The sequence below is a fragment of the Callorhinchus milii genome, unplaced genomic scaffold (genome assembly GCF_018977255.1).
Source record: "Callorhinchus milii isolate IMCB2004 unplaced genomic scaffold, IMCB_Cmil_1.0 Scaffold14, whole genome shotgun sequence".
Lineage (NCBI taxonomy): Eukaryota > Metazoa > Chordata > Chondrichthyes > Chimaeriformes > Callorhinchidae > Callorhinchus > Callorhinchus milii.
In genome coordinates this window covers 6,523,629-6,545,652 of record NW_024704755.1, presented here as the reverse complement: position 1 = coordinate 6,545,652, position 22,024 = coordinate 6,523,629, and the positions used below count along the sequence as shown (strand labels likewise).

The following is a 22,024-nucleotide window of genomic DNA, read 5'->3' as shown; positions in this document are numbered from 1 at the left end:
CCAGCTGCAAAGGTAAAGGAGCAGCAGAAAGTCATCACCATCTGATTTGTGGAGTCCTGTAGCTCAGTGGTTAGACCACTCGCTTTGCAAGCGAGAGACCTGAGTTCAATTCCAGGCAGGTCAGGGCGAAACCTTGGGCAAGTTTCCTTACTCCACACAGAGCCTAATAATAATCCCTCCAAAACCAAAAACAATAATAAATTGGTCATTTTCAATCTACGACTGTTTGTGGGACATTGCTGTGCGCAATTGGCTGCCGCGTTCCCCCACAAATATACAGTCAATTCAATTTACAGTCTACTCTGTGAAGCGCTTTGGGACATCCTCCCGATGTGAAAAGCGCTATATCAAAATGCAAGGATTATTATTATTATTATTATCTGTTCTCGCACGTTCCTGCTCATGCACCTGAAAGCTGTGGGATTGCAGCAAAACCAACTACTCGCACGCAGGACCTAGAGAAAGCAAATGGTGTTCGAACCGAAGATTGCAGGAGGACAGGAAGAACACTCTTGTTCGTTGGGGAGGTAGAAGGTATTTTTCATGAATTGAAGCACAAGTGGGAAATGAACTGCAAAAGTAGCTCTGGGAGACAGCAAACGGCACTCGTGCATGAGAGTTAGAGTAATAGATACATTTCCTATAAGTTATTCCAAACAATAATCTGTCTCACCAGCCACCATATGCAAAGAGGCCACTGTAGAGAGCCAAGACAGCTTTCCCAACGTTTCTGGTTGTTCCATCAAACACATGCTCAGGCGCCAGATGTGGAGTGTCTCCTGTTTGAAAAGAGAATTATATGGTAGTGCATGTAAACATAGACGACTTTCGCAATTAAATTTTGTATCATTGTTCCCCTTTCGGCCCCAACACTGAATAAACATATAGAACTAAAAATCCATTGAGACCGTCCAGCTGAATTGTTTCAACGTTTCTTCCCAACATTTTATTTCCCAACTTCAAAAGTTCAAAACACCATGTTCCACGCTGTATTTGTATTCCATTAATCTTCCCTTTGAATGCTTAATCAAATCAATATTTAGAACAATATGCCGATAAGACTATTCATAAATTATTAATTAAGACGTTTACTTTTAGATTAGCTTATAACTTATAATTAATGTTCCGCCTGTTTTGGTTATTTTAGATCTGGAAGAAATTCTTATCCACACGCACCTTAATAAATTCTCATTATTTCTAATGCAGAGACACACACATATATCTCCAACAAATGTTGACGCATGGATAAGCTAATGCGTAGGTCAGTTCTCTCATCGCAACACAAACTTTGACATATAATTTGTTTTTTTGAGTCTTATGATTTCCCAGGCAGTCTGGACCACCCTGAATATAATTGTTGTCCATGATAAGCCAATAAAAGTAGACAGCTCTTCGTTAATATTAAAAAACACACTGCATTCCCTTCTCATAATTGCTGTTCCCTGGAGGACTGCGGAGCTGCCTGGCTCAGGAACCGGACTACCGAGACCGCCACAGTGCTGGCTTGATTCTGACATTCCATTGCCAAACATGTCACTTTGGAGCCAGTTCAGCTCCAATGAGACCCCACTTACCTCCGCCTCCCCAAGGAAGATAGTCACTAGTCAGCCAGGGCGCTGCTGATGATAGGCAGACCAGTCACCTGGAGCAGAGACACTCAGCCTTTTGCTCTGATCTGCATTTATGTGATTTTTCCCACATTGCTCAGATCCTACAAGCTCTTTGCATGTTCGATATAGAACTGTTCCACCTCCTCCAGTGGTTTCTTAACAGTCCCATGACAAATGCTTTCATTCTAAGGTGTCTCACTCTTAGACCCACGTCTTGTGTTCTCAGATGGTGGGATCTAGTTGGACCAGATCAATCACTGTAGAGCCAGCGACTTGAAAATAAAGCTGCAGGAATTGAATTTCAAAGAGACCTCGAAATTGGTGGAGAAGAACCGTACATGAGATAATTCAGCATAGGAACAAGGGCAGGAAACCTCACACTAAAAGACATGTTAATAATTGTTTAAAAATCCAAGACTACCTGCACACTATGTTTAGTAGTGTTACTCACTAAATTGTTGAGGGGCACAATCAAAAACAGTGCCTTATTCGAAGACCCATGCTCAGGAATTCTCCAACACACAGGTACCAATTTACAGTTGCACAGCACCTTTCATGTCAGGAGGATGTCTCAAAACTCTCACACTGCTGGCTGGTCGCCTGAACTGGGAGATGGGCAGCCTGTGGAGCTGAGGTGTGTGTGGCGGGGGCGGGGTGGGGGTGGGATAGGCATTGTTCTGGATAGTAACTAGGGTAAGACTTTGAACAGATAATAATGATAATTAATAATCAAATGTTGTTATAGATAATGTTCCCCATTTAATAATAATAATAATAATCCTTGCATTTGATATAGCGCTTTTCACGTCGGGAGGACGTCCCAAAGCGCTTCACAGAATAAACTGTAAAGTGAATTGACTGTATATTTGAGGGCGAACGCGGCAGCCAATTGCGCACAGCAATGTCCCACAAACAGTCATAGATTGAAAATGACCAATTTATTATTGTTTTTAGTTTTGGAGGGATTATTATTAGGCTCTGTGTGGAGTAAGGAAACTTGCCCAAGGTTTCGCCCTCTGCCTGGGATTGAACTCAGGTCTCTCGCTTGCAAAGCGAGTGCTCTAACCACTGAGCTACAGGACTCCACATTTAAATTCTTTCCCCTTTAATTCACCTCCTGGCTTACCACCAAGTCCCTGAATGAGAACATGAAAACGTTGGTAATGAGGACACGACGAGTGCTGGAAGACAGAATACCATTTGTTGTTGAAGTGCTGCAAATAAATAATTTACAAGACATTTATTTCTGGGAAATGTGGAAGCGGTGGTTTGGAATGAATTCCTCCTTTGCTGCGTTGAGAGAATGAACGCCAATAATGTGCGGGTGGGGAGAGCAAAAGATGTAAGACATGAAATGCACTCATATTAAAGTAAGTTGCACAATTTATAATCTGTTCATCCTCTCACGCTCAGTCAGTCTGGTAAACAAATAAATGACTCACTGACGAGAGCTACAAATAGTAGCAATGACATTGAAACCGAGATGGTATACTCCTCAAATACCTTCACCTGGAAGAGTTTTATTGAATGTCCTGGGACTTGGGTGACGGTGTGGGGGGGAGGGAGAGAAGCGTTTTGGGTGCAACTGAATCTGCAACTCTGCCGTTCAAGTAAACAGGAAACAGAGGTATTTAATCATGAGGGGAATTTATATGTTCAAAAAAACACGTTAAATCCTCCATTGCTGAAAGGAAAGAGATTCAGGCAGCCTCCAACTTGCTCCGAATGGTTCTTAAAATAATGTGACAGCACTTTATAGTTCCAGTCAATTAACACAGTGAAACTTCTTTTTACAATAACTTTTTTCCTTTCAAAGTCGACCAAAACAGACAACGTGACCACTGTATCTCCATGCATTTTCAAATAATGCTTTGTTTTGTTACACTTTAAACCCAGTCATCAGGAATGATTCGGTGGCACTTATGCTCCAACATTGCTGGTGTCCTTATTGTAACTGAGACAGATTATATTTCAGTACAGACGCAGGTGCGGTAGGTAGCAGGTACAAAGCCTCCAGAGAAGTTCACCGTGGCAGTACAGTACCTATTAACACAGGAATGCATTCAGCTATCCCTTGGTCTGATCACTTTACACTCCATTGCTAAACGCTCAGATCTCAAGTAAGTACTGTACACCATGGTTTTTAAGGCCAGTTAACCTGAGCACCCTTACTTATTGCTTGTGCACCACCGTAAACAATATACAATTAATACACAATTTTGTTACACCTGGTATAACTATGATGAGGAAAAGGCAGCTCGCCCAGTGAAATGCTTTGGTTAATTGTTTTGCACCCTAAGCTTGTGGCACAAATCCCTTCTGACAGCTCTGCTCGTGTTTGCTCGAGAGCGCTGATCTCCCACAGACTGAGGCCATCTCCCTAAGCCTGACCTGCTCTAACTACTCAGGATTTCAGACAAGTGGATTTACTGCTGAATAAGCAAATTGTCACTTTCAGGATATAACAGTCCGATGAATGTTCATTAGCCTACTCAAGTCTAGTACAATCTGGTTTGATTTTCGTTCCGTTTATTTTAGTTTAAATGTTCAATGAATGTCAAAATTGAGACATGGAACGTATGCCTGTTACAGAGGCAATTTATTTTTTCCGAATGGCTTTGATGTTTAAATTGCTCAGACATTTGCATCTCCTTACATTTTCCACAAATGTTTCTGAACAAGTATGATCAGAAAATTTGTTGCTGCATTTCGCCCACAAAGTATACAATTAATTCACTTTATAGTATATTCTGTGAAGCGCTTTGAGATTTCTCAGCAACGTGATAAGGCGCCATATCAACGATAAGGATTGTTATTGTTAAAATCATGAAGCGTAAAGTAATTATGTTTATTTGTAGAGGAGGCAATACCTTGCAATATAAATTGTTCAGGCACTGCTTTTTGGCACCAAACATTAAAAGCACTTAATACTGAAGTAAATTCCGAGCTTCCTAATATCCAAAAGGCTTCACTGTGACTAAAAAGTCACTATCACATCATCCATCTTAACATATGGTTCTTGCGCAACTGCGTCTTTCACATCAGAAGGCAACCAAGGGAACAAAACAACGGTTGCAAACTGTGGAGAAGTCAGAGACCTTTATATTCTCGACATTGCAATCAAAGAATTGTGTGAAAAACAATTATTAGGCGAAAACCCCTCCAGTCCGGCGTCTACCCTGCCCACAGTATAGAGACTGTGCTTGTGAAAGTTGCCTCCTTGTCCTCCTGGACCTCTCTGCCGTGTTCGACACAGTCGATCGCGCCATCCTCCTCCACCGCCTTCCCTCCGTCATCCAACTCAGTGGGACCGCACTCGCCTGGTTCGAGTCCTACCTCACAAACCGCCAGCAGTACATCTGCACAAACGACTTCTGCTCCCGCTCTCACACAGTCACCTGTGGGGTACCCCAAGGATCCATCCTCGGCCCCCTCCTCTTACTGATCCACATGCTCCCTCTTGGGGATGTCATCCACAGACATGGGGTACATTTCCACATGTATTCGGACGACACCCAACTCTATTTTTCCACCTCTCTTTGCGACCCCCAGTCCCCTGATGTACTGTCAGCCTGCATGTCAGACCTCAGGGGCTGGATGAGCGCAAATTTCCTTCAGCTGAATGTTGACAAGACGGAAGCCATACTCTTTGGCTCTCGTCAACGTCTAAAATCTCACGGCCCTCACCTCCTCCATCTACCTGACCTCCCCCTAAAACTCTCCGAACCCATACACAACCTAGGCATCAGGTTCGACCCAAAATTATCCTTCCTCCCCCACATCTGGTCCCTCATCAGCACCGCTTTCTTCCACCTCCGACACATCACCCGTCTCCGCCAATACCTCTGTCCAAAAGCCGCTGAAACCCTGGTCCATGCCTTTGTCATCTCTCGGTTGGACTACTCTAACGCCCTCCTCGCCGGTCTCCGGCGGTCTCCCATCCACTACCATCCATAAAATCCAGATATTCAAAACCCTACCGCCCGCATTCTCACCCGCACCAAACTCCGCTCCCCGATCACCCCAGTCCTCGCCAGACTGCACTGGCTGCCTGTCCCAGAGAGGATTGACTTCAAGATCCTCACCCTTGCATTCAAGTCCCTCCACTCCTCTGCTCCCCCCTACCTCTGACATCCTCTCTCCTCAAAACAGTACCCGTTGCCTTTGTTCCTCCGGGTCTGGCCTCCTCCTCATCCCCCGAGTCCTCCGCTCCACTCTCAGCCACTATGCCCCGAGGCTCTGGAACTCCCTTCCTCACTCCCTTCACCTTGCCCCCTCTCTTCCTATTTTCAGGTCTCTGCTGAAGAATTTTCTTTTCGACCACGTCTTTGGTCACCTTCCTCTTCCTCCCCCTCCCCCCGGCTCGGCCCCGGGATCCGTTACTGTAAAGCACTCTGAGACGCCGTCTGGCGTGGAGGGCACTATATAAATCCAAGTTGTTGTTGTTATTATTCTATCTCAGGAATTTGGGTTAGACTCTATACCCTGATGTATTAAAACCGTTTTGTCATAACTTGCACCTCTGTTAAATGGCTTCATTTAAAACTTGTGGAGGAGAAAAGCCATTCTCTTTTTGAATAGTGCCCTGTGACCATTAATGTCCACCAAATGAACAGGCCGATAGGAACCTGGTTTATCGTTTCATCTGTAGCACTGCTCCTCCAACAATGCAACCCTACCCCCTGGTACTTCACAGAGTCAAAACACAACTCCAAGTAAAGGTAGCTTGGGTTCATTGATACGGCTAAGGTTTTTCAGGTTTTCAGTCGTTTTTTTAGTGACACTGAATCGTACTGTTATGAAGAGCCATACTTAATGGGTCTGCAGCTCGTCTTGCTAACAAAGATAAAATTCCAATTACGACAGCCCAATTAAATATTCCAATACGCTGGGGAAATTGTATCTTTTTTTATTAACTTCATCACATGGCGCTGACATCTTAAGTCTCTGAATGAATGAACCACAATTTATTCAGTTTACATCTTTAAATTAACACAGGATATTAACTGTGCCCGAGATACAATGCAGCACTTTGTTATGGTCACAGTATCACTGTCTCCCACGCAGCAGGATCCGAGTGTCCAAGTCAAAGACTCTTGAAATACTGTCCCAGACTCACACTGACTGGCTTAGGAGTCAACTCACTGGTGGATCAAGTGTAACAAACAGAAGCTGTAATTATAAATCAGCACAGCTCGGCTACACCACTGTGACCTAATCTGCATTAATGACTGAAGGTTTGGTTTCAGCCAATCTGGTGAACAAAGCAAGGCTTTGACTCCAAAAAGCTTTGCAAGTTAAACAATATAAGACTTTGAAGTTCAGCTGCTGTTACTGCTACCAAATTGCGTGCAGCACATTTGTGTAACTTTTTATCTGAAAGACCCAGTTCTGGTTCACTGTACTGAAAATAACTGTTACTAGATGTGTGGGACTAATGGACAAACCCACCAACAGTCACATGCTGATTTCCTGATTACACCGAGTGAGACTTTATAATTAAACTGAAACTATTGTTAAAAACGATTTTTGTTTCAATGGTATAACAGAGCAGGTTAAGTCATCACAGCATGGTATTGTTTTGCCCACAAATATACAGTCAATTCACTTCACAGTATATTCTGTGAAGCGCTTTGAGATGTCTAGAAGGTGCTTTGAGATACCTGGCTTTGTGAAAGGTGGCAGATGAGACACTTAATCTGTTAACAAGGTGCTGTAATCTCCAAATGGGTGGGACACATAACAGCAGCACAGTCTGCACACACACACACACAAAACCACAGCGATACATGCCTGCCTACTGGGGTAAAAGGCGTTCTACAAAAACCCTGTTTACTTCACACAGCAAGTTCGAGTTACAGCGAGAGTTTCAGACAGAACATCTCCACACACATCTCAAAGTAAAACAGATCCAACAACTTGTCCTGTGACGGTACACAAAGCAAAATATAATGGCTAAACTCATCGCCAAAGGGGGAAATTCTCTGGTCATCGAGCAAATGGACAGTTTTTACAACCATCACACACAATGAGCAGTCGGTACTATTTTCCTGCTGTCTGGCATTGGAATTTGGGTCAAGCTGTTTAAACTGAACTCATGAACGTTGTACACTTTGAGTCAAACTGAATAAAGATGAATTGGACTTCAACATCTGTTGGTACAGATAAAGATTTTTGAAAAAGAAAATGTTGAATAGTTCAAGGTTGACAACTGGGACCAAAACTATGCTGGTGCCCACCAAATTAACGCATTCAACGCATGAGATTTTCATATCTTTTTACCAATTTGAATCTTAATCATTTGAAAAGCAGACACGTGGTTTCAAAGGAAAGACATTTCAGCCAGAAATACTGATCGAAAGTGCTGCGTTTGTGTTACTGCTGAACGACGGGGAGTTGAGGAGTAACATCTTTACACGGAGTAGAGAGAATGTGGAAGCCATGCTTGAAGCTAAAAGCATCAAAGATTTTAAGAGTAAACTTTATGTGTACGCGAGGGAGGAAGGAACAGAAGGGTAGTGGAGAGGAGGCTCATGTGGAGTATAAACATAGTCACGGATAAGTTGGGCTGAATAGCCTGTTTTGGTGCTGCAGCCCTTCTATGTAAGCCTATAGATCAGGGTGGTTCAACCTTTTGGCTACTGAGGGCCAGTTGCCCTACTTGAGAAAGGTCTGCGGAACGCATAAGCAATATTTTTGTGTTTCCCTTAAAGTAACATAACATTTACGGGTTATAGAGGGAGCAGGCGGGCCAGATGAAATGGAGGGAGGGCCGGATGCGTCCTGAGGGCTGCTAGTTGGACTACTCTGCTATAGATTACAGCAGTGAAACTGGTCATTTAGCCCTACTGGCTTGTCCTAGTGGTTTCACTTCTCAGCAGTGGCAAGTGACAGCAAGGGGAGCTCATTACTGGCCTAAACCCAGTAGTAACCTTCACTCATTTGTAGTATACTGTGAATGGTAGGAAGCCTAACATTTGGCCCTCATTCATTCCTAAGTGTGAGCTCATATGCAAAGACAAACTCATTAATGCATGAACTTCTTTTTTGCAATTAGAAATGATTTAATATTCAGCTCAGTAAACAAAAGCTTTCATTCCTCCACAGTTCATGACCAGACGAGGTTATGGGAAAACACAAACTGAACAATACCAGCCATGTATTTGAACAGGGAATTTTAAAAGTTAATTTCTTTTTTAAATAAATTGCAAATGCATTGCGTTGCCTTTATTTGAAAAAGGCCCAGATTAACAATTGAGGTCTTGTTCTTATGAGTCATTAGGAATCTCACAGCAACATGGTGCCTATTAAACTAAAAGAAACATAAGAGTGCTTGACATACTCTAATTTCGATCATTATTCTCAGCTCATGAGATTTCAGCTGACATTGTGGGAACAATTTTTATACCCAACGAGATGAATGTCAAGGTAAGTTTCGTCAGCAAAATGCCTGGATAGGAAGGGTTCTGATCAATCTGATCAACAGGTTAAACTAAACGTTCTCGTTTCATCAAAACTTTTAATATTTTGCTTCCTTTTCCTCTGGGACATGTCACAAGCTGTGATACGCCTTCGATGTTAAACCAATCAATCTACGCCCTGATAATAATAGCTTGCATTTGATACAACGCCCTATAACGTCGTCGAAATGTTTCAAAGCGCTTCACAGATTATACTGTAAAGTGAACTGACTGTGGGTGAAAGGCGGCAGCCAATTGTGCACAGCAGTGTCCCACAATCAGTCGTGGATTGAGTGACCAAATTATTATTTTTTTTTGGAGGTATTATTACCCACAACAAGCCATCTGCCAATTGACCAACTACTGGGTTCCTATTTACTGCTAGGTAAACAGAGGTGTGTGGAGTAAGGAAACTTGCCCAAAGTTTTGCCATGTTCCGGGAAACAAACCTGGGTCCTCTCACTTACAAGGCAAGTGCTGTAACACATTTGTTATGGGACTCTGATAAAAGTTTGATGGATAAGAACAAGAAGAATTTTAAAATAAAGTCATCATGAGACTAGCAACTGAGTGAGCAGCCAGACAAACCTAAAATCCAGGTTTCCTGGACAGTTGGTTCAGTTTCAAGTCAGCATTCCAAAATTCGCAATCTCAGTGAGGAATTGCAAAAGATAGTTGAATGCCAACATCTAAAGTACTTTCATTAGCTCAGGGTTTACTTGAAGTAATATGACTGTGATTTTCTGAGCCAGGTACAGACAGCATTCTTTGAAGTGGTAGTTAAAAGCAGTGAGCAGAATACTCTTTCAAAACAAAACCAACTTGCAGTGCAATGTCAACCTATTTAGCGCTATTGGATGCTGATTGACCTACCGTGCAGTTTGAGTATTTCTGGGTTGGTGGTGGTCGGGGGTGGGGGGAGAGAGAAAAAGAACTTTAAGTAAGAGCATGATGGGAATGTGGAAAGCACTGCATAAGCTATGGTTGAAGCAAATGGTAATCAATGTAAGTAAGAGAGAACTTGATGCTCACATCAGGTAGTAGGTAACAGAAGGTTGGGGTGAGGGGAACAGGAGGAACTATTGCATTGAATAATGACAGCATGCAACCTACTTTTAAAAATGTTATGGGGTTTGCACGTTTATTGCCATTATTGAAACAGGCTCAGTTTGTAGATGCCAATTCTGATGACATTAAGCCATGTAGAGATGCAGTCATATATGAACACAGCACTTTTACTGAGCATGCAGTGATCATATTGGAGTCTGTTGTCAGTTAATGTTGACGGAGCAATAATAGCCATTGTCAACAGCAAAATTAAGCCCTGTTGATTGAGAAAGGCAAGTGCAAATGTTTTCTCAGTACACAAATATGCCTGAATCCCTTCCCTTGCTCTGAGATCTTAGTGCTGCTGGTGAATGTGTCATGTGGTAGTCATTGATTGCATCACAGCAAGAGCCTCGGTTGCTGTCAGTCGTGACAGTGGTAAGTGTTCTGGGATGTTACCTGCGAGAAGGGTGCAAGTAGTTGTTGTGAAGGAAGGAGTCTGATGGAACACTCTGGGACGCTAGGGATGCTATATAAATGCAAGTTGTTGTGGTTGATGGAAAGAACATGTGGGATTATTAGGTGAGGGCTTGAAGGGCTGGGAGTTTGGGCCTGGGGACTTGGGGATGGGGGGGCCTGAGGTGTGGTTTGGGTTGGGGGTTGGAAGCTGCGGGGGTGGCAGCTGGGAGTTAGGGCAGACTTGGTTCCTAATGGCCATACAGATGCTGCTGACATTTACTGTCCGTGCTCAAGGCATGAACAATCTTGCTTTGCAGAAAGTGTGTGCGAGTGTGTGTGTGTATGAGAGAGACGGGGGGGGAGGAAGGAAGATGAAAGTAGATAATCATAAAACAGTAAGTTTCAGTTCACATTAATAAATTTCAATACGTTTCAGCTTACCTCTGATCTAACAAGTAATTACACAAGACCAGCAGGTTTCTAACTAATCTGATTAAAGCCAAGCTTAGTAAAATCTGCTGCAACAACAATCCTTCAATTCTGTATTATCAGAAGGTCCCAACCTTGAGTTGTTTCTGGTTTGTGTTAAAAGAGGGAATAAATTGCAACATGGGAGCACTATGCTAATAGAGTTTTGTATTGTTATAAATATTCTGCATGTTACAATGGCTCCATTTGTGTGAAGCTGATAATGTCATTGTTTTAGTCAACCAGATTATATCAAGTTGATAAAAAGAGAATGTAACTATTCCAGGACATTTACGTGTAAATAATAATGGCTGAATTTTTTTGGGTTCAGATTTGCTTGGCAGTATTTACACCCTTGCCTCAGGTTGCTGAGATTGTCACTTCCATGTAGACTAATCACTACGAACCTATAGAACTCTATGACCTTGGGAACAACTACTGCAGTATTGATAAAAGCAGAAAAATAAGGTTACAATGATGATTTAATGAGATTCACCATACTTTTAGGAACAATTCTTTTTTTTCTGCATCAATTCCACGCCAAAATGCTTATTCCTTGGTGTGATGCTATATTTAGAGCTGGGAAGATTCAGATCTTCCTTTTACAGAGCTCTGCTTATTTGGTTATGCCTTTGTTGATATTTATCTGGCTCAACAAGGAGATGGAAAGTCTGATTTATCTGTTAAACTCTGCATAAAATTGTTTTGGAAGAGGTTGGGAAGAATGTCCTTTAAAGCAGACTTGGTAGAAAGTTCCACTAATTCCTCCATGGTTTGGAAGATGCAGGCGAGGTAAGTGGTGGGATTTGGGACATATAGGAAGATGCCCTCTGCATACAGTGATACTCTTGATAAATCTTTCATGGCAACAACTATATCGTTGCAAACAGGACAAGAGATGAAAGAAAATGCCATTTGGCAAACTGCCCTGAAGATTGAAGCACTGGCTACATTCCATGCTTTCTTCTTCAGGGCATAATCTACTTATTTTCCTATTCCTTCACTGGTGTTTGGAGAAATTTCTCTTGTTGATTTCCATGTATGCAAAGACCAGATTGTTCCGTTCTCCCTTAGTCACTACCGCACGATCCACATCCAATCACTCCTGCCCTATTTGCAGCCGGCTTCAACCCCCCAGATGTTTAGCTACACTTGGTTTTCTTTGGTTTAGGGCAGTAGATGGGAGTAAGAAGTGGCCGAATTTCTGGAGTTTGGACTGGGCATGTATTAAAAGCCTGGGTCCCAGATTTGAATGGGTGGGTGGGGGTATCTCCAAATATGGGTCCATCCCAATTTTTGGGGATGAAGAGGATATCTCCAATAGGTTTGGTCAGTCTCTTCAAGACCATGGATGGGTGCACACACCGTACCTTAATGGTTTACAGTTGCTTCCTGATGCTTTGGGTAGAATTCTTTCAGAAATCGGCCTCTGTATAGATGGCCTCCTTCAAGATGACGCACTGGGCAGAACGTCACCAACATTATCACAAGGCCATTTCCTCGTGACGCTTCTTAAAATTCTGGCGCGCAGGTGCGAAGTATGTAAGTATTAGATTTCAATCAGTATTTCTTAGGTGCCGCACATTTGCCGCAAATGTTCTGCAGCAATTTGTCGCAAATGTGCTGCAGAATAAAACGGGCAGAAGAATGACTTGAGATCATGCAAGGTCAGTCTTGAAACCTACCTGACATTCAGTTGCTGTACAGACAGACATCTATCTTTATCTGTTTTGGCTAAGGATTGAGCGCCAACAAAATGGTAAAATGACAAGAATTTATTTCTGTTGCCGCAAACAAGCATTGCGTGAGCAGTTTCCAGCCATTCAGATGCCAGTTCAAGATAACTTCTGGGCATGTTACTGCAGTTGTTACGACTTCCAACTACTTTGGAAACTATTGTAATGTTTTAATGACTTGGTGCAAAAAGCAATGTTTAGTTGTTATTTCAAAGAACTTCTGACAAGAGAAAGCAGCTTTGTCGATAGCTTAATTTACTTAATGAAGATTGACATAGACTTAAGGCAGAATTGGGAGCTTTATAACCTATAAATCAGATTTATAATCATAAATTATAAAATATAAAAGATTATAAATATAATATAATTATAAATTATAATTTATAATCAGTTTTGTGCATGAGTAACATGGCTTGTTCATGTGACAGAATGTAAGTTATACGGATTACTGTAGCTTGAACATTACAGATTGTTCTGTCCTCATCTCAGGGCTGTGCTACAAATCAAACATACTTCATTTTTATTTATGGATATAGCTTTTGGGAGCTTTTTTTCCCCCACAAAAAACAATAGCCGTCATTCTTTTTCAATAAGCTGCAGCCAAGTCCAAGCTATAAAAAAGAATTCTGAGCTCAGAAACTGTGTTCGTTCAGCTGTTTGAAGCTTGCATGCAATGGGTCAGTCCATAGTCATTCCTCCTTAGGTACTCAACAACCAGCAATGGAAATTAATGCAGATCCTGACAGTCACAAGATCATAAGAGAAATTTAGATCAATACGGGAAAAAGTAGAGAGACCTTGGGCTGTTAAGTATTCCTTGTGGGAAGGCAGTAAGTGGAAACCAGGTGCTTCCCCACATGATGAGAAAATAAACTGAATCGGCATAGAATTCATAGAATTATGCTATCCCTAATAGCCAGCTGTACAGAAGCATTAGCAGAGGCCTGGTCTGGTGCTAGTCAAATACCATGCCAAGATACTTGACCCTGGTAATAATCCCTCCAAAACAAAAAACAATAATAAATTGGTCATTTTCAATCTACGACTGTTTGTGGGACATTGCTGTGCGCAATTGGCTGCCGCGTTCGCCCACAAATATACAGTCAATTCACTTTACAGTGTGCTCTTGTGAAGCGCTTTGGGACGTCCTCCCGACGTGAAAAGCGCTATATCAAATGCAAGGATTATTATTATTATAAGCGACCTCATAAAATCGTATTTCTGTACTCAGGCACATAGATCTTGTAAATGCTAACAATAATAACACTTGCATTTAATATAGCAACTTACCATGTCTTTGAGACGTCTCAAAGCGCTTCACAGAATATACTGTGAAGTAACTTGACTGTATATTGTGTGGGCGAAATGTGGCAGCCAATTACGCATAGCAGTGTCTCACAAACAGTCGTGGATTGAAGTGACAAATTTATTATATTTTTTTGAAGGAATTATTATCCTCGGAAAAGTCAATCAACTAACAACCGGGTTCCTACTTATGGCTAGGTAAACAGGGGAGTGTGGAGTAAGGAAACTTGAAAAACATTTCCCTCTGCCAGGAATCAAACCCAGGTCTCTTGCTTGTGAGGTGGGTGTTTTAACCACTGAGCTACAGGACTTCACTTGCCAAAGGCAATGAAACTGTTCACCGTGACTGGTTTTACGCTTATTTTGTTACCACTAAACGCAAAAGAAAAATATAGTGAACAATTAAAGCAGTTCCTAATTCTTATCACAATAAATAGTAAGTCATCTTTCACCATCTATTAAATATAGTTTTAGTCGTTGAACCTCTGCCATTACGCAAACATCATTCAAAATATTGTATTAAATTGTGTTCACGCCCACGCACCTCCGTATCTCTATGATCTTCTGCTGCCCCACTCTGCTGCTTGCTGCCTCCGCTCAGCAAATTGGGACTTGCTGCAAGCCCCTTGCCCTATTGTTGGCAGGATTATACAATGTTTTACCCTGTTTTAATTTGCATGTAACTTTCCATGACTAGAACAACAGATTTGATTAACCTAATTTAATCAATAAAATCTGTAACAACCAGAACATAAGGAAGCACTCACCTTTGCCGATCTGCACAAAGCCCACAATAATGATGAGAGCCAGAGCCAGCAGTTTGGCTGCAGCGAAAATGTCTTGTACTCTTGTCGCTGCTTTTACGCTGTAACAATTCACCGCTGTGAGAAACACTAGGGAAAAGGGGGGGAATAGAAGAAAAAGAGACAGTATAAATAATAACAATGATTCTTGCATTTGATATAGCGCCTTATCACAACTTTGCGATGTCTCAAAGCGCTTCATAGAACATACTGTAAAATGAATTGACTGTATTTTCCAGGCAAACACGGCAGCCAATTGCGCACAGCAGTGTCCCACAAACAGATGTGGATTGAGTGACCAATTTATAATTTTTTAAAAAATGTTTTTAAGGAATTATTACCCCTGCAAAAACGATCCGCCAATCGACTAACAACCGGGTTCTTATTTCTTACATATAGGTAAGTATCGCACAATGAATCTTCATTCATGTTTGCGAAGCATGGTTCAATTTACCATACAAATTTACTCGTAGCGTCATTTTTCTACTGCATGAGTCATTCCATTGTTCATGCAAGGTTATGGCAAACTTGCATCAGACAAATTTGCATCATGGTTGTTAATCTTCCTCAACCATAAAGCAATAATGTCATTATTCTGGAAACAGAATTTCCACAACTCAAAAGACCTTTATTTACATAAAACAGTTAAAATTACTCATGGTGAGCATTGGTCACAATAGGCCTGCCTCTTCTCTCGTGAATTTGTGTCAAAAGAATCTGTTGGCTAAAATTATTTGCCATGTTTATCTGGCGAGCCACATTATGTTGGATTAAAATGAATATCAAGCATATCATACATAGTGGGAAGCCAGAATAAGGAAGATAAAACTCACAATTGTTTTCTACAAATGTTAATATTTTGCCTACAATTACACAGTCACTACTTTACTATCAATCCCATGAAGCTCTTTGAGATCTCCTCCCATCGTGAAAGGCACAATGCCAAATGCATGGATTATAACATATTATAGAATAATATTCCTTGTACTTGATATAGCACCTCAGCATATTGTTAAGACATCTCAAAGCGCTTCACAGAATATACTGTAAAGTGAATTGACTGCAACCAATTGTGCACAGCAGTGTCCCACAGTCGTGGATTGAGTGATCAAATTGTTTTTTAAAAAAAGGGTTATCTCTGGGAACAATCTGCTGATCGATTAACAACTGGGTTCCTATTACTGTTGGGTAAACAAGAAGCGTGCGGAGCAAGGACATTTTTTTTAAAATTCATTGTGCTCCCTCCTATTTCATTTGCCTGAGGCACACACCCACTGAAAACATCCACCTTTGAACTGATAACTGTTACCTTACAGCTAGATTCAGCATTCCCCGGGCTAAGGAAAAAACAAACTCCAAACAAGTTTGCTCCCGATTTGGGACAAGGGACGAGAACAAATTCGGGCTGAGCTGTAATACATTCCATAGTCAATTTACCTGTAATGCTCACTTTCTGGGCTCACACTGAAGAAACATTCAATGAATGGTGAAGTGGTGCTCACAAAACCTTATTCACTGGTTTAATTTGTCCTTTGTCCCTTGTCTGAAGTAAATTGACATATAGTAGTCCTGACTGTTTTAAACGTCACCAGGGTGGATAAGAGATAGAAACGCCAGATCTTATAAAATTAGCATTTAGGACTGAAGTCATGCAGGTGCAACAAGGAGTCAAAAGGTTTGATAAAGGTATTCTGCTACTTTTTTTTAAAAAAGGGTAAAGCACCTAAATATTGTCAAACACTTTAGAAAGAACATCCAAGTTTTTAATGTTACATCAATTGGTTTTAAAATTTATCGTGTTCACCATAGCTTTACAAATATAAAGAAACATACAAGAACACATTCTTCTTTTACCCGGTTGTGATGGGCTGAGACTTCAATTTAGTAGGAACAATACGTGCTCGTTACAGTGAATCTGATGGAGTGATTTTACCCTTTCCTCCTAATGTGAAAGGAATTGCATCAAAATGCAACCTTCATTTATTATTGGGAATGCCTTGTGTAATGTTAATTTCGCCCATAAAATATACAGTCAATTCACTTTGCAGTATATGCTGTGAAGCGCTTTGAGACGTCTCGAAGACGTGATAAGGCGCTTTTTCAAATGCTAGGATTATTATTATTAATTGATATAGAATCAGGAAGATCAAAAGGGAATTGGACTATACATTGCATTTGCAATGCATTTTGCAGGTTCCCTCAAAGGCCAAGGGAGTAAATGCATCATGTGCTGTAGCACTAAACACAAACCAGAAAGTCACAGGTTCAATCATAACTTAAAACCATCTATGTCATTCACAATAATAAGATAACAAACACTAATTTGTGACAGTCTACTAAAGGGGCAAATGATGTTTGCATTGCACCAACTGAACTGCCCACCTGCATTGTACATGCTAGATATACCACTCAGTGATTACGTTTTAAAGGATCATGTGGAAGTTATATTATCGAGAAAAGTACAAGCCACAACAATTTAAAAGTTAGAGTCAGTCTTTAGGAATAAAACTTCTTTAACATGTATCCTGTGAAATGACTTGAGATGTCTTGAAGACGTTTGTTAAGGCACAATATCAAATGCAAGGATAATTATATAGAAGAAAACGTTGAATGTGTCATTTTTCTAATATCATAAACATTTTGCCATTTATTTTTGTTAAAAATCAGCTTTTGCTTAGGATTCTGATGTGGTTGAAGTGCTAAATTTTATCAAACGTATGTGGAGGGACAAGTAATGTTTAATGTAGAAATTTGTTCCACACCAAAAAGTTAAAATACAAACAATACAGCGCAATCCCCTTTTTTTTGTAATACTGATCCAGTTTCCACTGCTTCGCAATAATAATAATCATCATTGTTGCATATAGTGCCTTCTATGTCAGAACTAAGTCTCAAAGTGATGCAGCGATTTACTGTAATATGTGCTCATTATGTATTTTGTGGGCAAAGGCAGCAGTCAATTTGCACACATGAAATGAATGAACGATTTCAATGAGGGAGTCATTATAAACTTTTGAGAAAGAAGTCAGTATTGGAATGAATAGAGGATCAGGTTTAGATGTGATGGCCATTCATTCAACAGCAGAATAGCTTACAGAAAATCACTGACTGGATTCACACAAGAAAAAAACACTTGGGCGACAAACTATAGAGCTGTTGGTGCCTAAGTAACCCCACAATGTATATATAAATCGAGAATGAGCAGAATAGAGGGGGCAAGAGGGAGGAAGGAAAAAAGACAGCGGAGAAGGGGAGCTAAATTTAGGCGTCTCACTTAATCACTTTGCATTTAGATTTGAATTGCGCAACTGGTGGATTGAACTCATAATAATAATCCTTGCATTTGAAATAAATCCTTATCAGGTCGTCGAGGCATCTCAAAGTGCTTGACTTGGTGTGAGTTTCACCCCTTAATTTACGACTGTTTGTCGGATACTGCTGTGCACAATTGGTTGTCGCGTGTCGCTCTCAAAACTCACAGCTTGGAAAGTGCAACAACAACAACAACAACAAAATTACATTTGTATAGCGCCTTTCACGCCGGGAGGACATCCCATGGCGCTGGACAATCAGTGTTTCAGACCAGAGCTGGTGGTTGGGATCGGGGAGGGTAGGGGCATGACGAATGGCACGGTCGAAGAGTAGGGTCTTGAAACGGGTCTTGAAGGAGGCAAGGGAGGGGCGAAGTGGAGGGACTGCGGAACGGAGTTCCAGAGGGTGGGAGCAGAGTGGCAGAAGAAGCGCAGACAGATCCTAGTTAAGCGTCCACCGTCATAACTCCCCCCCGCCCCCCCCCCCCCCCCCGCGTATCAACTCTTACATCGGAGTGAAAGATATACGACCCCTGCGTCCGACACCGCGCTTTACCACGTAATTGAGACGCCTCAAAGTGCTTCACAGAATAGTATTGTGACTATTTTGTTTTGAGGAGATTATGACCCATGCGAAAGCGCTCCGCCGGTCGCCTAACCACCAGGTTGCTGCTTACTGTTAGGTAAACAGTTTACTGTTAGGTAAAGGGGGGATTGGGGAGAAAGGAAAACTTGGCCAAGGTTTCGCCCAACCAGGGAGTCAAACCAGGGTCTCCTCCTGGGAATATAGCCTCTTTTTTTTACACACACACACACGCACTGTATACACGTATACACACACACACACACACACACAATGAAAGTCATTGCTGAACCCATGTGAGGAAGGAAGAGGGAATGAATGGAGTGGAGGAACCACAAGTTGCGCAATTAAATGGTTAATGCAACGCGGAAGAGCAATGCAATGGGTCGCACGTGGGGATCAGACTCCATCTCTCCAGCACAGCATTTGGCACAACAACCAACACACACCCCCCAAAAAAAATAAATAATATATATATATATATATGAATGAAACGCCGAAAGCCTCAGCTACAGCGTAAAACCCAAAAGACATTTTTTTCTCTCTCTCTCTCTGCGCTTTGAGAGCCGAGAGCCCCGGAAAGCAATCGCTGCGTTTGACACTTGGTGCGCGCACGTTGCGCCACGAGTTTTGGGGGATGTCTGTGTCTGTCTGTGTGTGTGTCTGTGTGTAGGGTGTGTGTGTGTGTGTGGGGATGAAAAGAGAGAGGGAAGAGGACAGTGGAGAGAGAGAGAGAGACAGAGACAGAGACGAGACAGAGAGGGAGGGAGGACAGTGGAGAGAGAGGGAAGAGGACAGTGGAGAGAGAGAGAGACGAGACAGAGAGGGAGGGAGGGAGGACAGTGGAGAGAGAGTGGAGAGAGGGAAGAGGACAGTGGAGAGAGAGTGGAGAGAGGGAAGAGGACAGTGGAGAGAGAGAGAGAGACGAGACAGAGAGGGAGGGAGGACAGTGGAGAGAGAGTGGAGAGAGGGAAGAGGACAGTGGAGAGAGAGAGAGAGAGAGGGAAGAGGACAGTGGAGAGAGGGGAGAGATGAGAGAGAGAGAGAGAAAGATGGAGAGAGGGGGAGGGAAGAGGAGAGCGGAGAGAGAGAGAGATGAGAGAGTGAGAGATGAGAGCGAGAGGAGTGAGAGAGAGAGGAGTGAAAACGACGATGGCGATGGCGGTGACAGCGGGAGGAGGAGGAAGGAGACGAACGAGAAGAAGCAGCAGCAGCAGCAGCAGAAGAGGCCTCCCTCCCCCCCTCCCTCCCTCCCTCCCTCCCCGGGGTGTGTGTGTGTGTGTGGGGGGGACTCACTGATGCACAGACAGGCCAGCAGCTTGGCCGCCTGCTCGGGCACCGGGCAGTGGGGGAAGGCGGGCTTGATCATGTAGGTGGCGAAGACGTAGGCCACGATGTACTGGGAGCTGGGCCTGATGATGAGCAGCTCGACCCACAGCTTGAGGAAGGCCACCAGCGGCCCGTACACCTCCAGGATGTAGGCGTAGTCGCCCCCGGACTTGCTGATGGTGGTGCCGAGCTCGGCGTAGCACAGGGCGCCCACCGTCGAGAAGACGCCGCACACCGACCAGACGACGAGCGAGAAGCCCACCGAGCCCGCCTCCTTCACCACCCCGGTCGGGGTCACGAAGATGCCCGAGCCGATGATGGTGCCCACCACGATGGCCACCCCGTTCGTCAGGGTGATGGTCTGCTTCAGCGCCACCTCCCGGGGCTCGCCCTCGGCGGCTTCTTCGTCTTCACCTCCTCCGTCCTCCTCATCGTCAACCGCCGCCGCCGCCGCTCCCGCTCCCGCTCCTCCTCGGTCCTCCTTCTCGCCGCCGTTCGGCCGCCGCCGCCGCCGCCGGGAGGTGAGCGGCTCCCCGTTCGCCGCCGCCGCCGCCAACATGCGCTCCTTCACCTCTTCCTCCCCTCCTCCTCCTCTTCCTCCTCCTCCTGGTCCGTCGGTGCCGTTCTCCTTCTCCTTCTCCTCCTCCTCCTCTCGGGGCGAACCCGAGCTCCTCTTCCTCGCGTTGGACATGTCGATGGAGGGAGAGAGGGAGGGAGGGAGGGCTGTGATCTCTCTTTCTTTCTTTCTTTCTCTCTCTCTCTCTATCTATCTCTCCTCTTTCCCTCTCTATCTATTTATCTATCTATCTATCTCTCCTTCACTGTCTCTCTCTCTCTCTATCTCTCCTTCACTGTCTCTCTCTCTCTCTCTCTCTCTATCTCTCCTCTTTCTATCTCTCCTTCTCTGTCTCTCTCTCTCTCTCCTCTCTCTATCCTATCTATCTCTCCTTCTTTCTCACCCTCTGCTCTCTATCTCTCCCTCTCCTCTCCTCTTTGTATCTATCTATCTATCTATCTACTATCTATCTATCTATCCCTCCTTTTTTTCTCTCTCTCTCTATCTATCTATCTCTCCCCTCTCTCTGTCTGTCTCTCCTCTCCTCTCCCTCTCCCTCTCTCAATAGCACTGACTCACTCACTCGCTCCTGTATCTATCACTGCAACCAAACAGCTCTGTCTCTCTCTCTCCTCTCTCTCTCTCTCTCTCTGGGCTTTTCTTAAATCTCTCTCTCTCTCTTTTCTCTCAATCTCTTCCTCTCTTCTCTTCTCTCTCTCTCTCCAGTTGGTGCAGTATTAAGAAATGGCAGAAACCTTCCCACAGATGTAGAGGGTGGCCTTTCCCCCCCCTTTTTGCTTGAGATATATATATAAAAATAATGCACATTCAGAGAGGAGGAGGAGGAGGAGGAGGAGAGAGAGAGAGAGAAAAAAGCAGCTTGTAAGAAATTGCAAATTTCAGTCCCTCCTTTTATTTCTCTGACTCCCCTTCCTCTTTACATCACCCCCCACCCACCACCCACTCTAAATCCGGCAGGTTATTGGCACTGTGGACTTATGTGTCCGGAATGATGCAACACCAAACAGGATCAGCAAGTGACTGTGCCTGAGAGGTTGGTAGATGTTCTGTGCCACGATGCAGATAAGAGCCTCAGCTGTGCTTGTGAGTTCCCACACCTCCTGCAGTATCTTACACACACACACACACACACACACAGGTATATATTAGGTGTGTTGTGTGCGCGTGTCTACTCTTGTAGAGCCTTCCAGGTGAAGGCGCAAGACGTCTCTGCCGCTACCCTGGACTCCACCACCACCCCCTCCCACCCGGTCCACTGCGGGACCACTGCTGCCCTGACCCCGATGTCCGTCGGACGCACGTCAAGCGCAGGATGAGAGCGAAGTTTCTTCGGTCG

General features: G+C 43.4%; 1 protein-coding gene across 1 annotated transcript in view; it reads right to left on the bottom strand.

The window, feature by feature from the left end:
* slc7a5 (solute carrier family 7 member 5) overlaps positions 1–20,802 on the bottom strand; it is a 34,311-nt gene extending 13,509 nt beyond the window's left edge. Inside the window, exons 1-3 of the mRNA XM_007889571.2 lie at positions 20,079–20,802; positions 14,853–14,978; positions 674–779 (exon numbers count right to left, since the gene is read on the bottom strand). Coding sequence (XP_007887762.2) covers positions 674–779; positions 14,853–14,978; positions 20,079–20,802 — 956 coding nt within the window. The remainder of the gene's footprint in view (positions 1–673; positions 780–14,852; positions 14,979–20,078) is intronic.
* Positions 20,803–22,024: the final 1,222 nt, after the last annotated feature.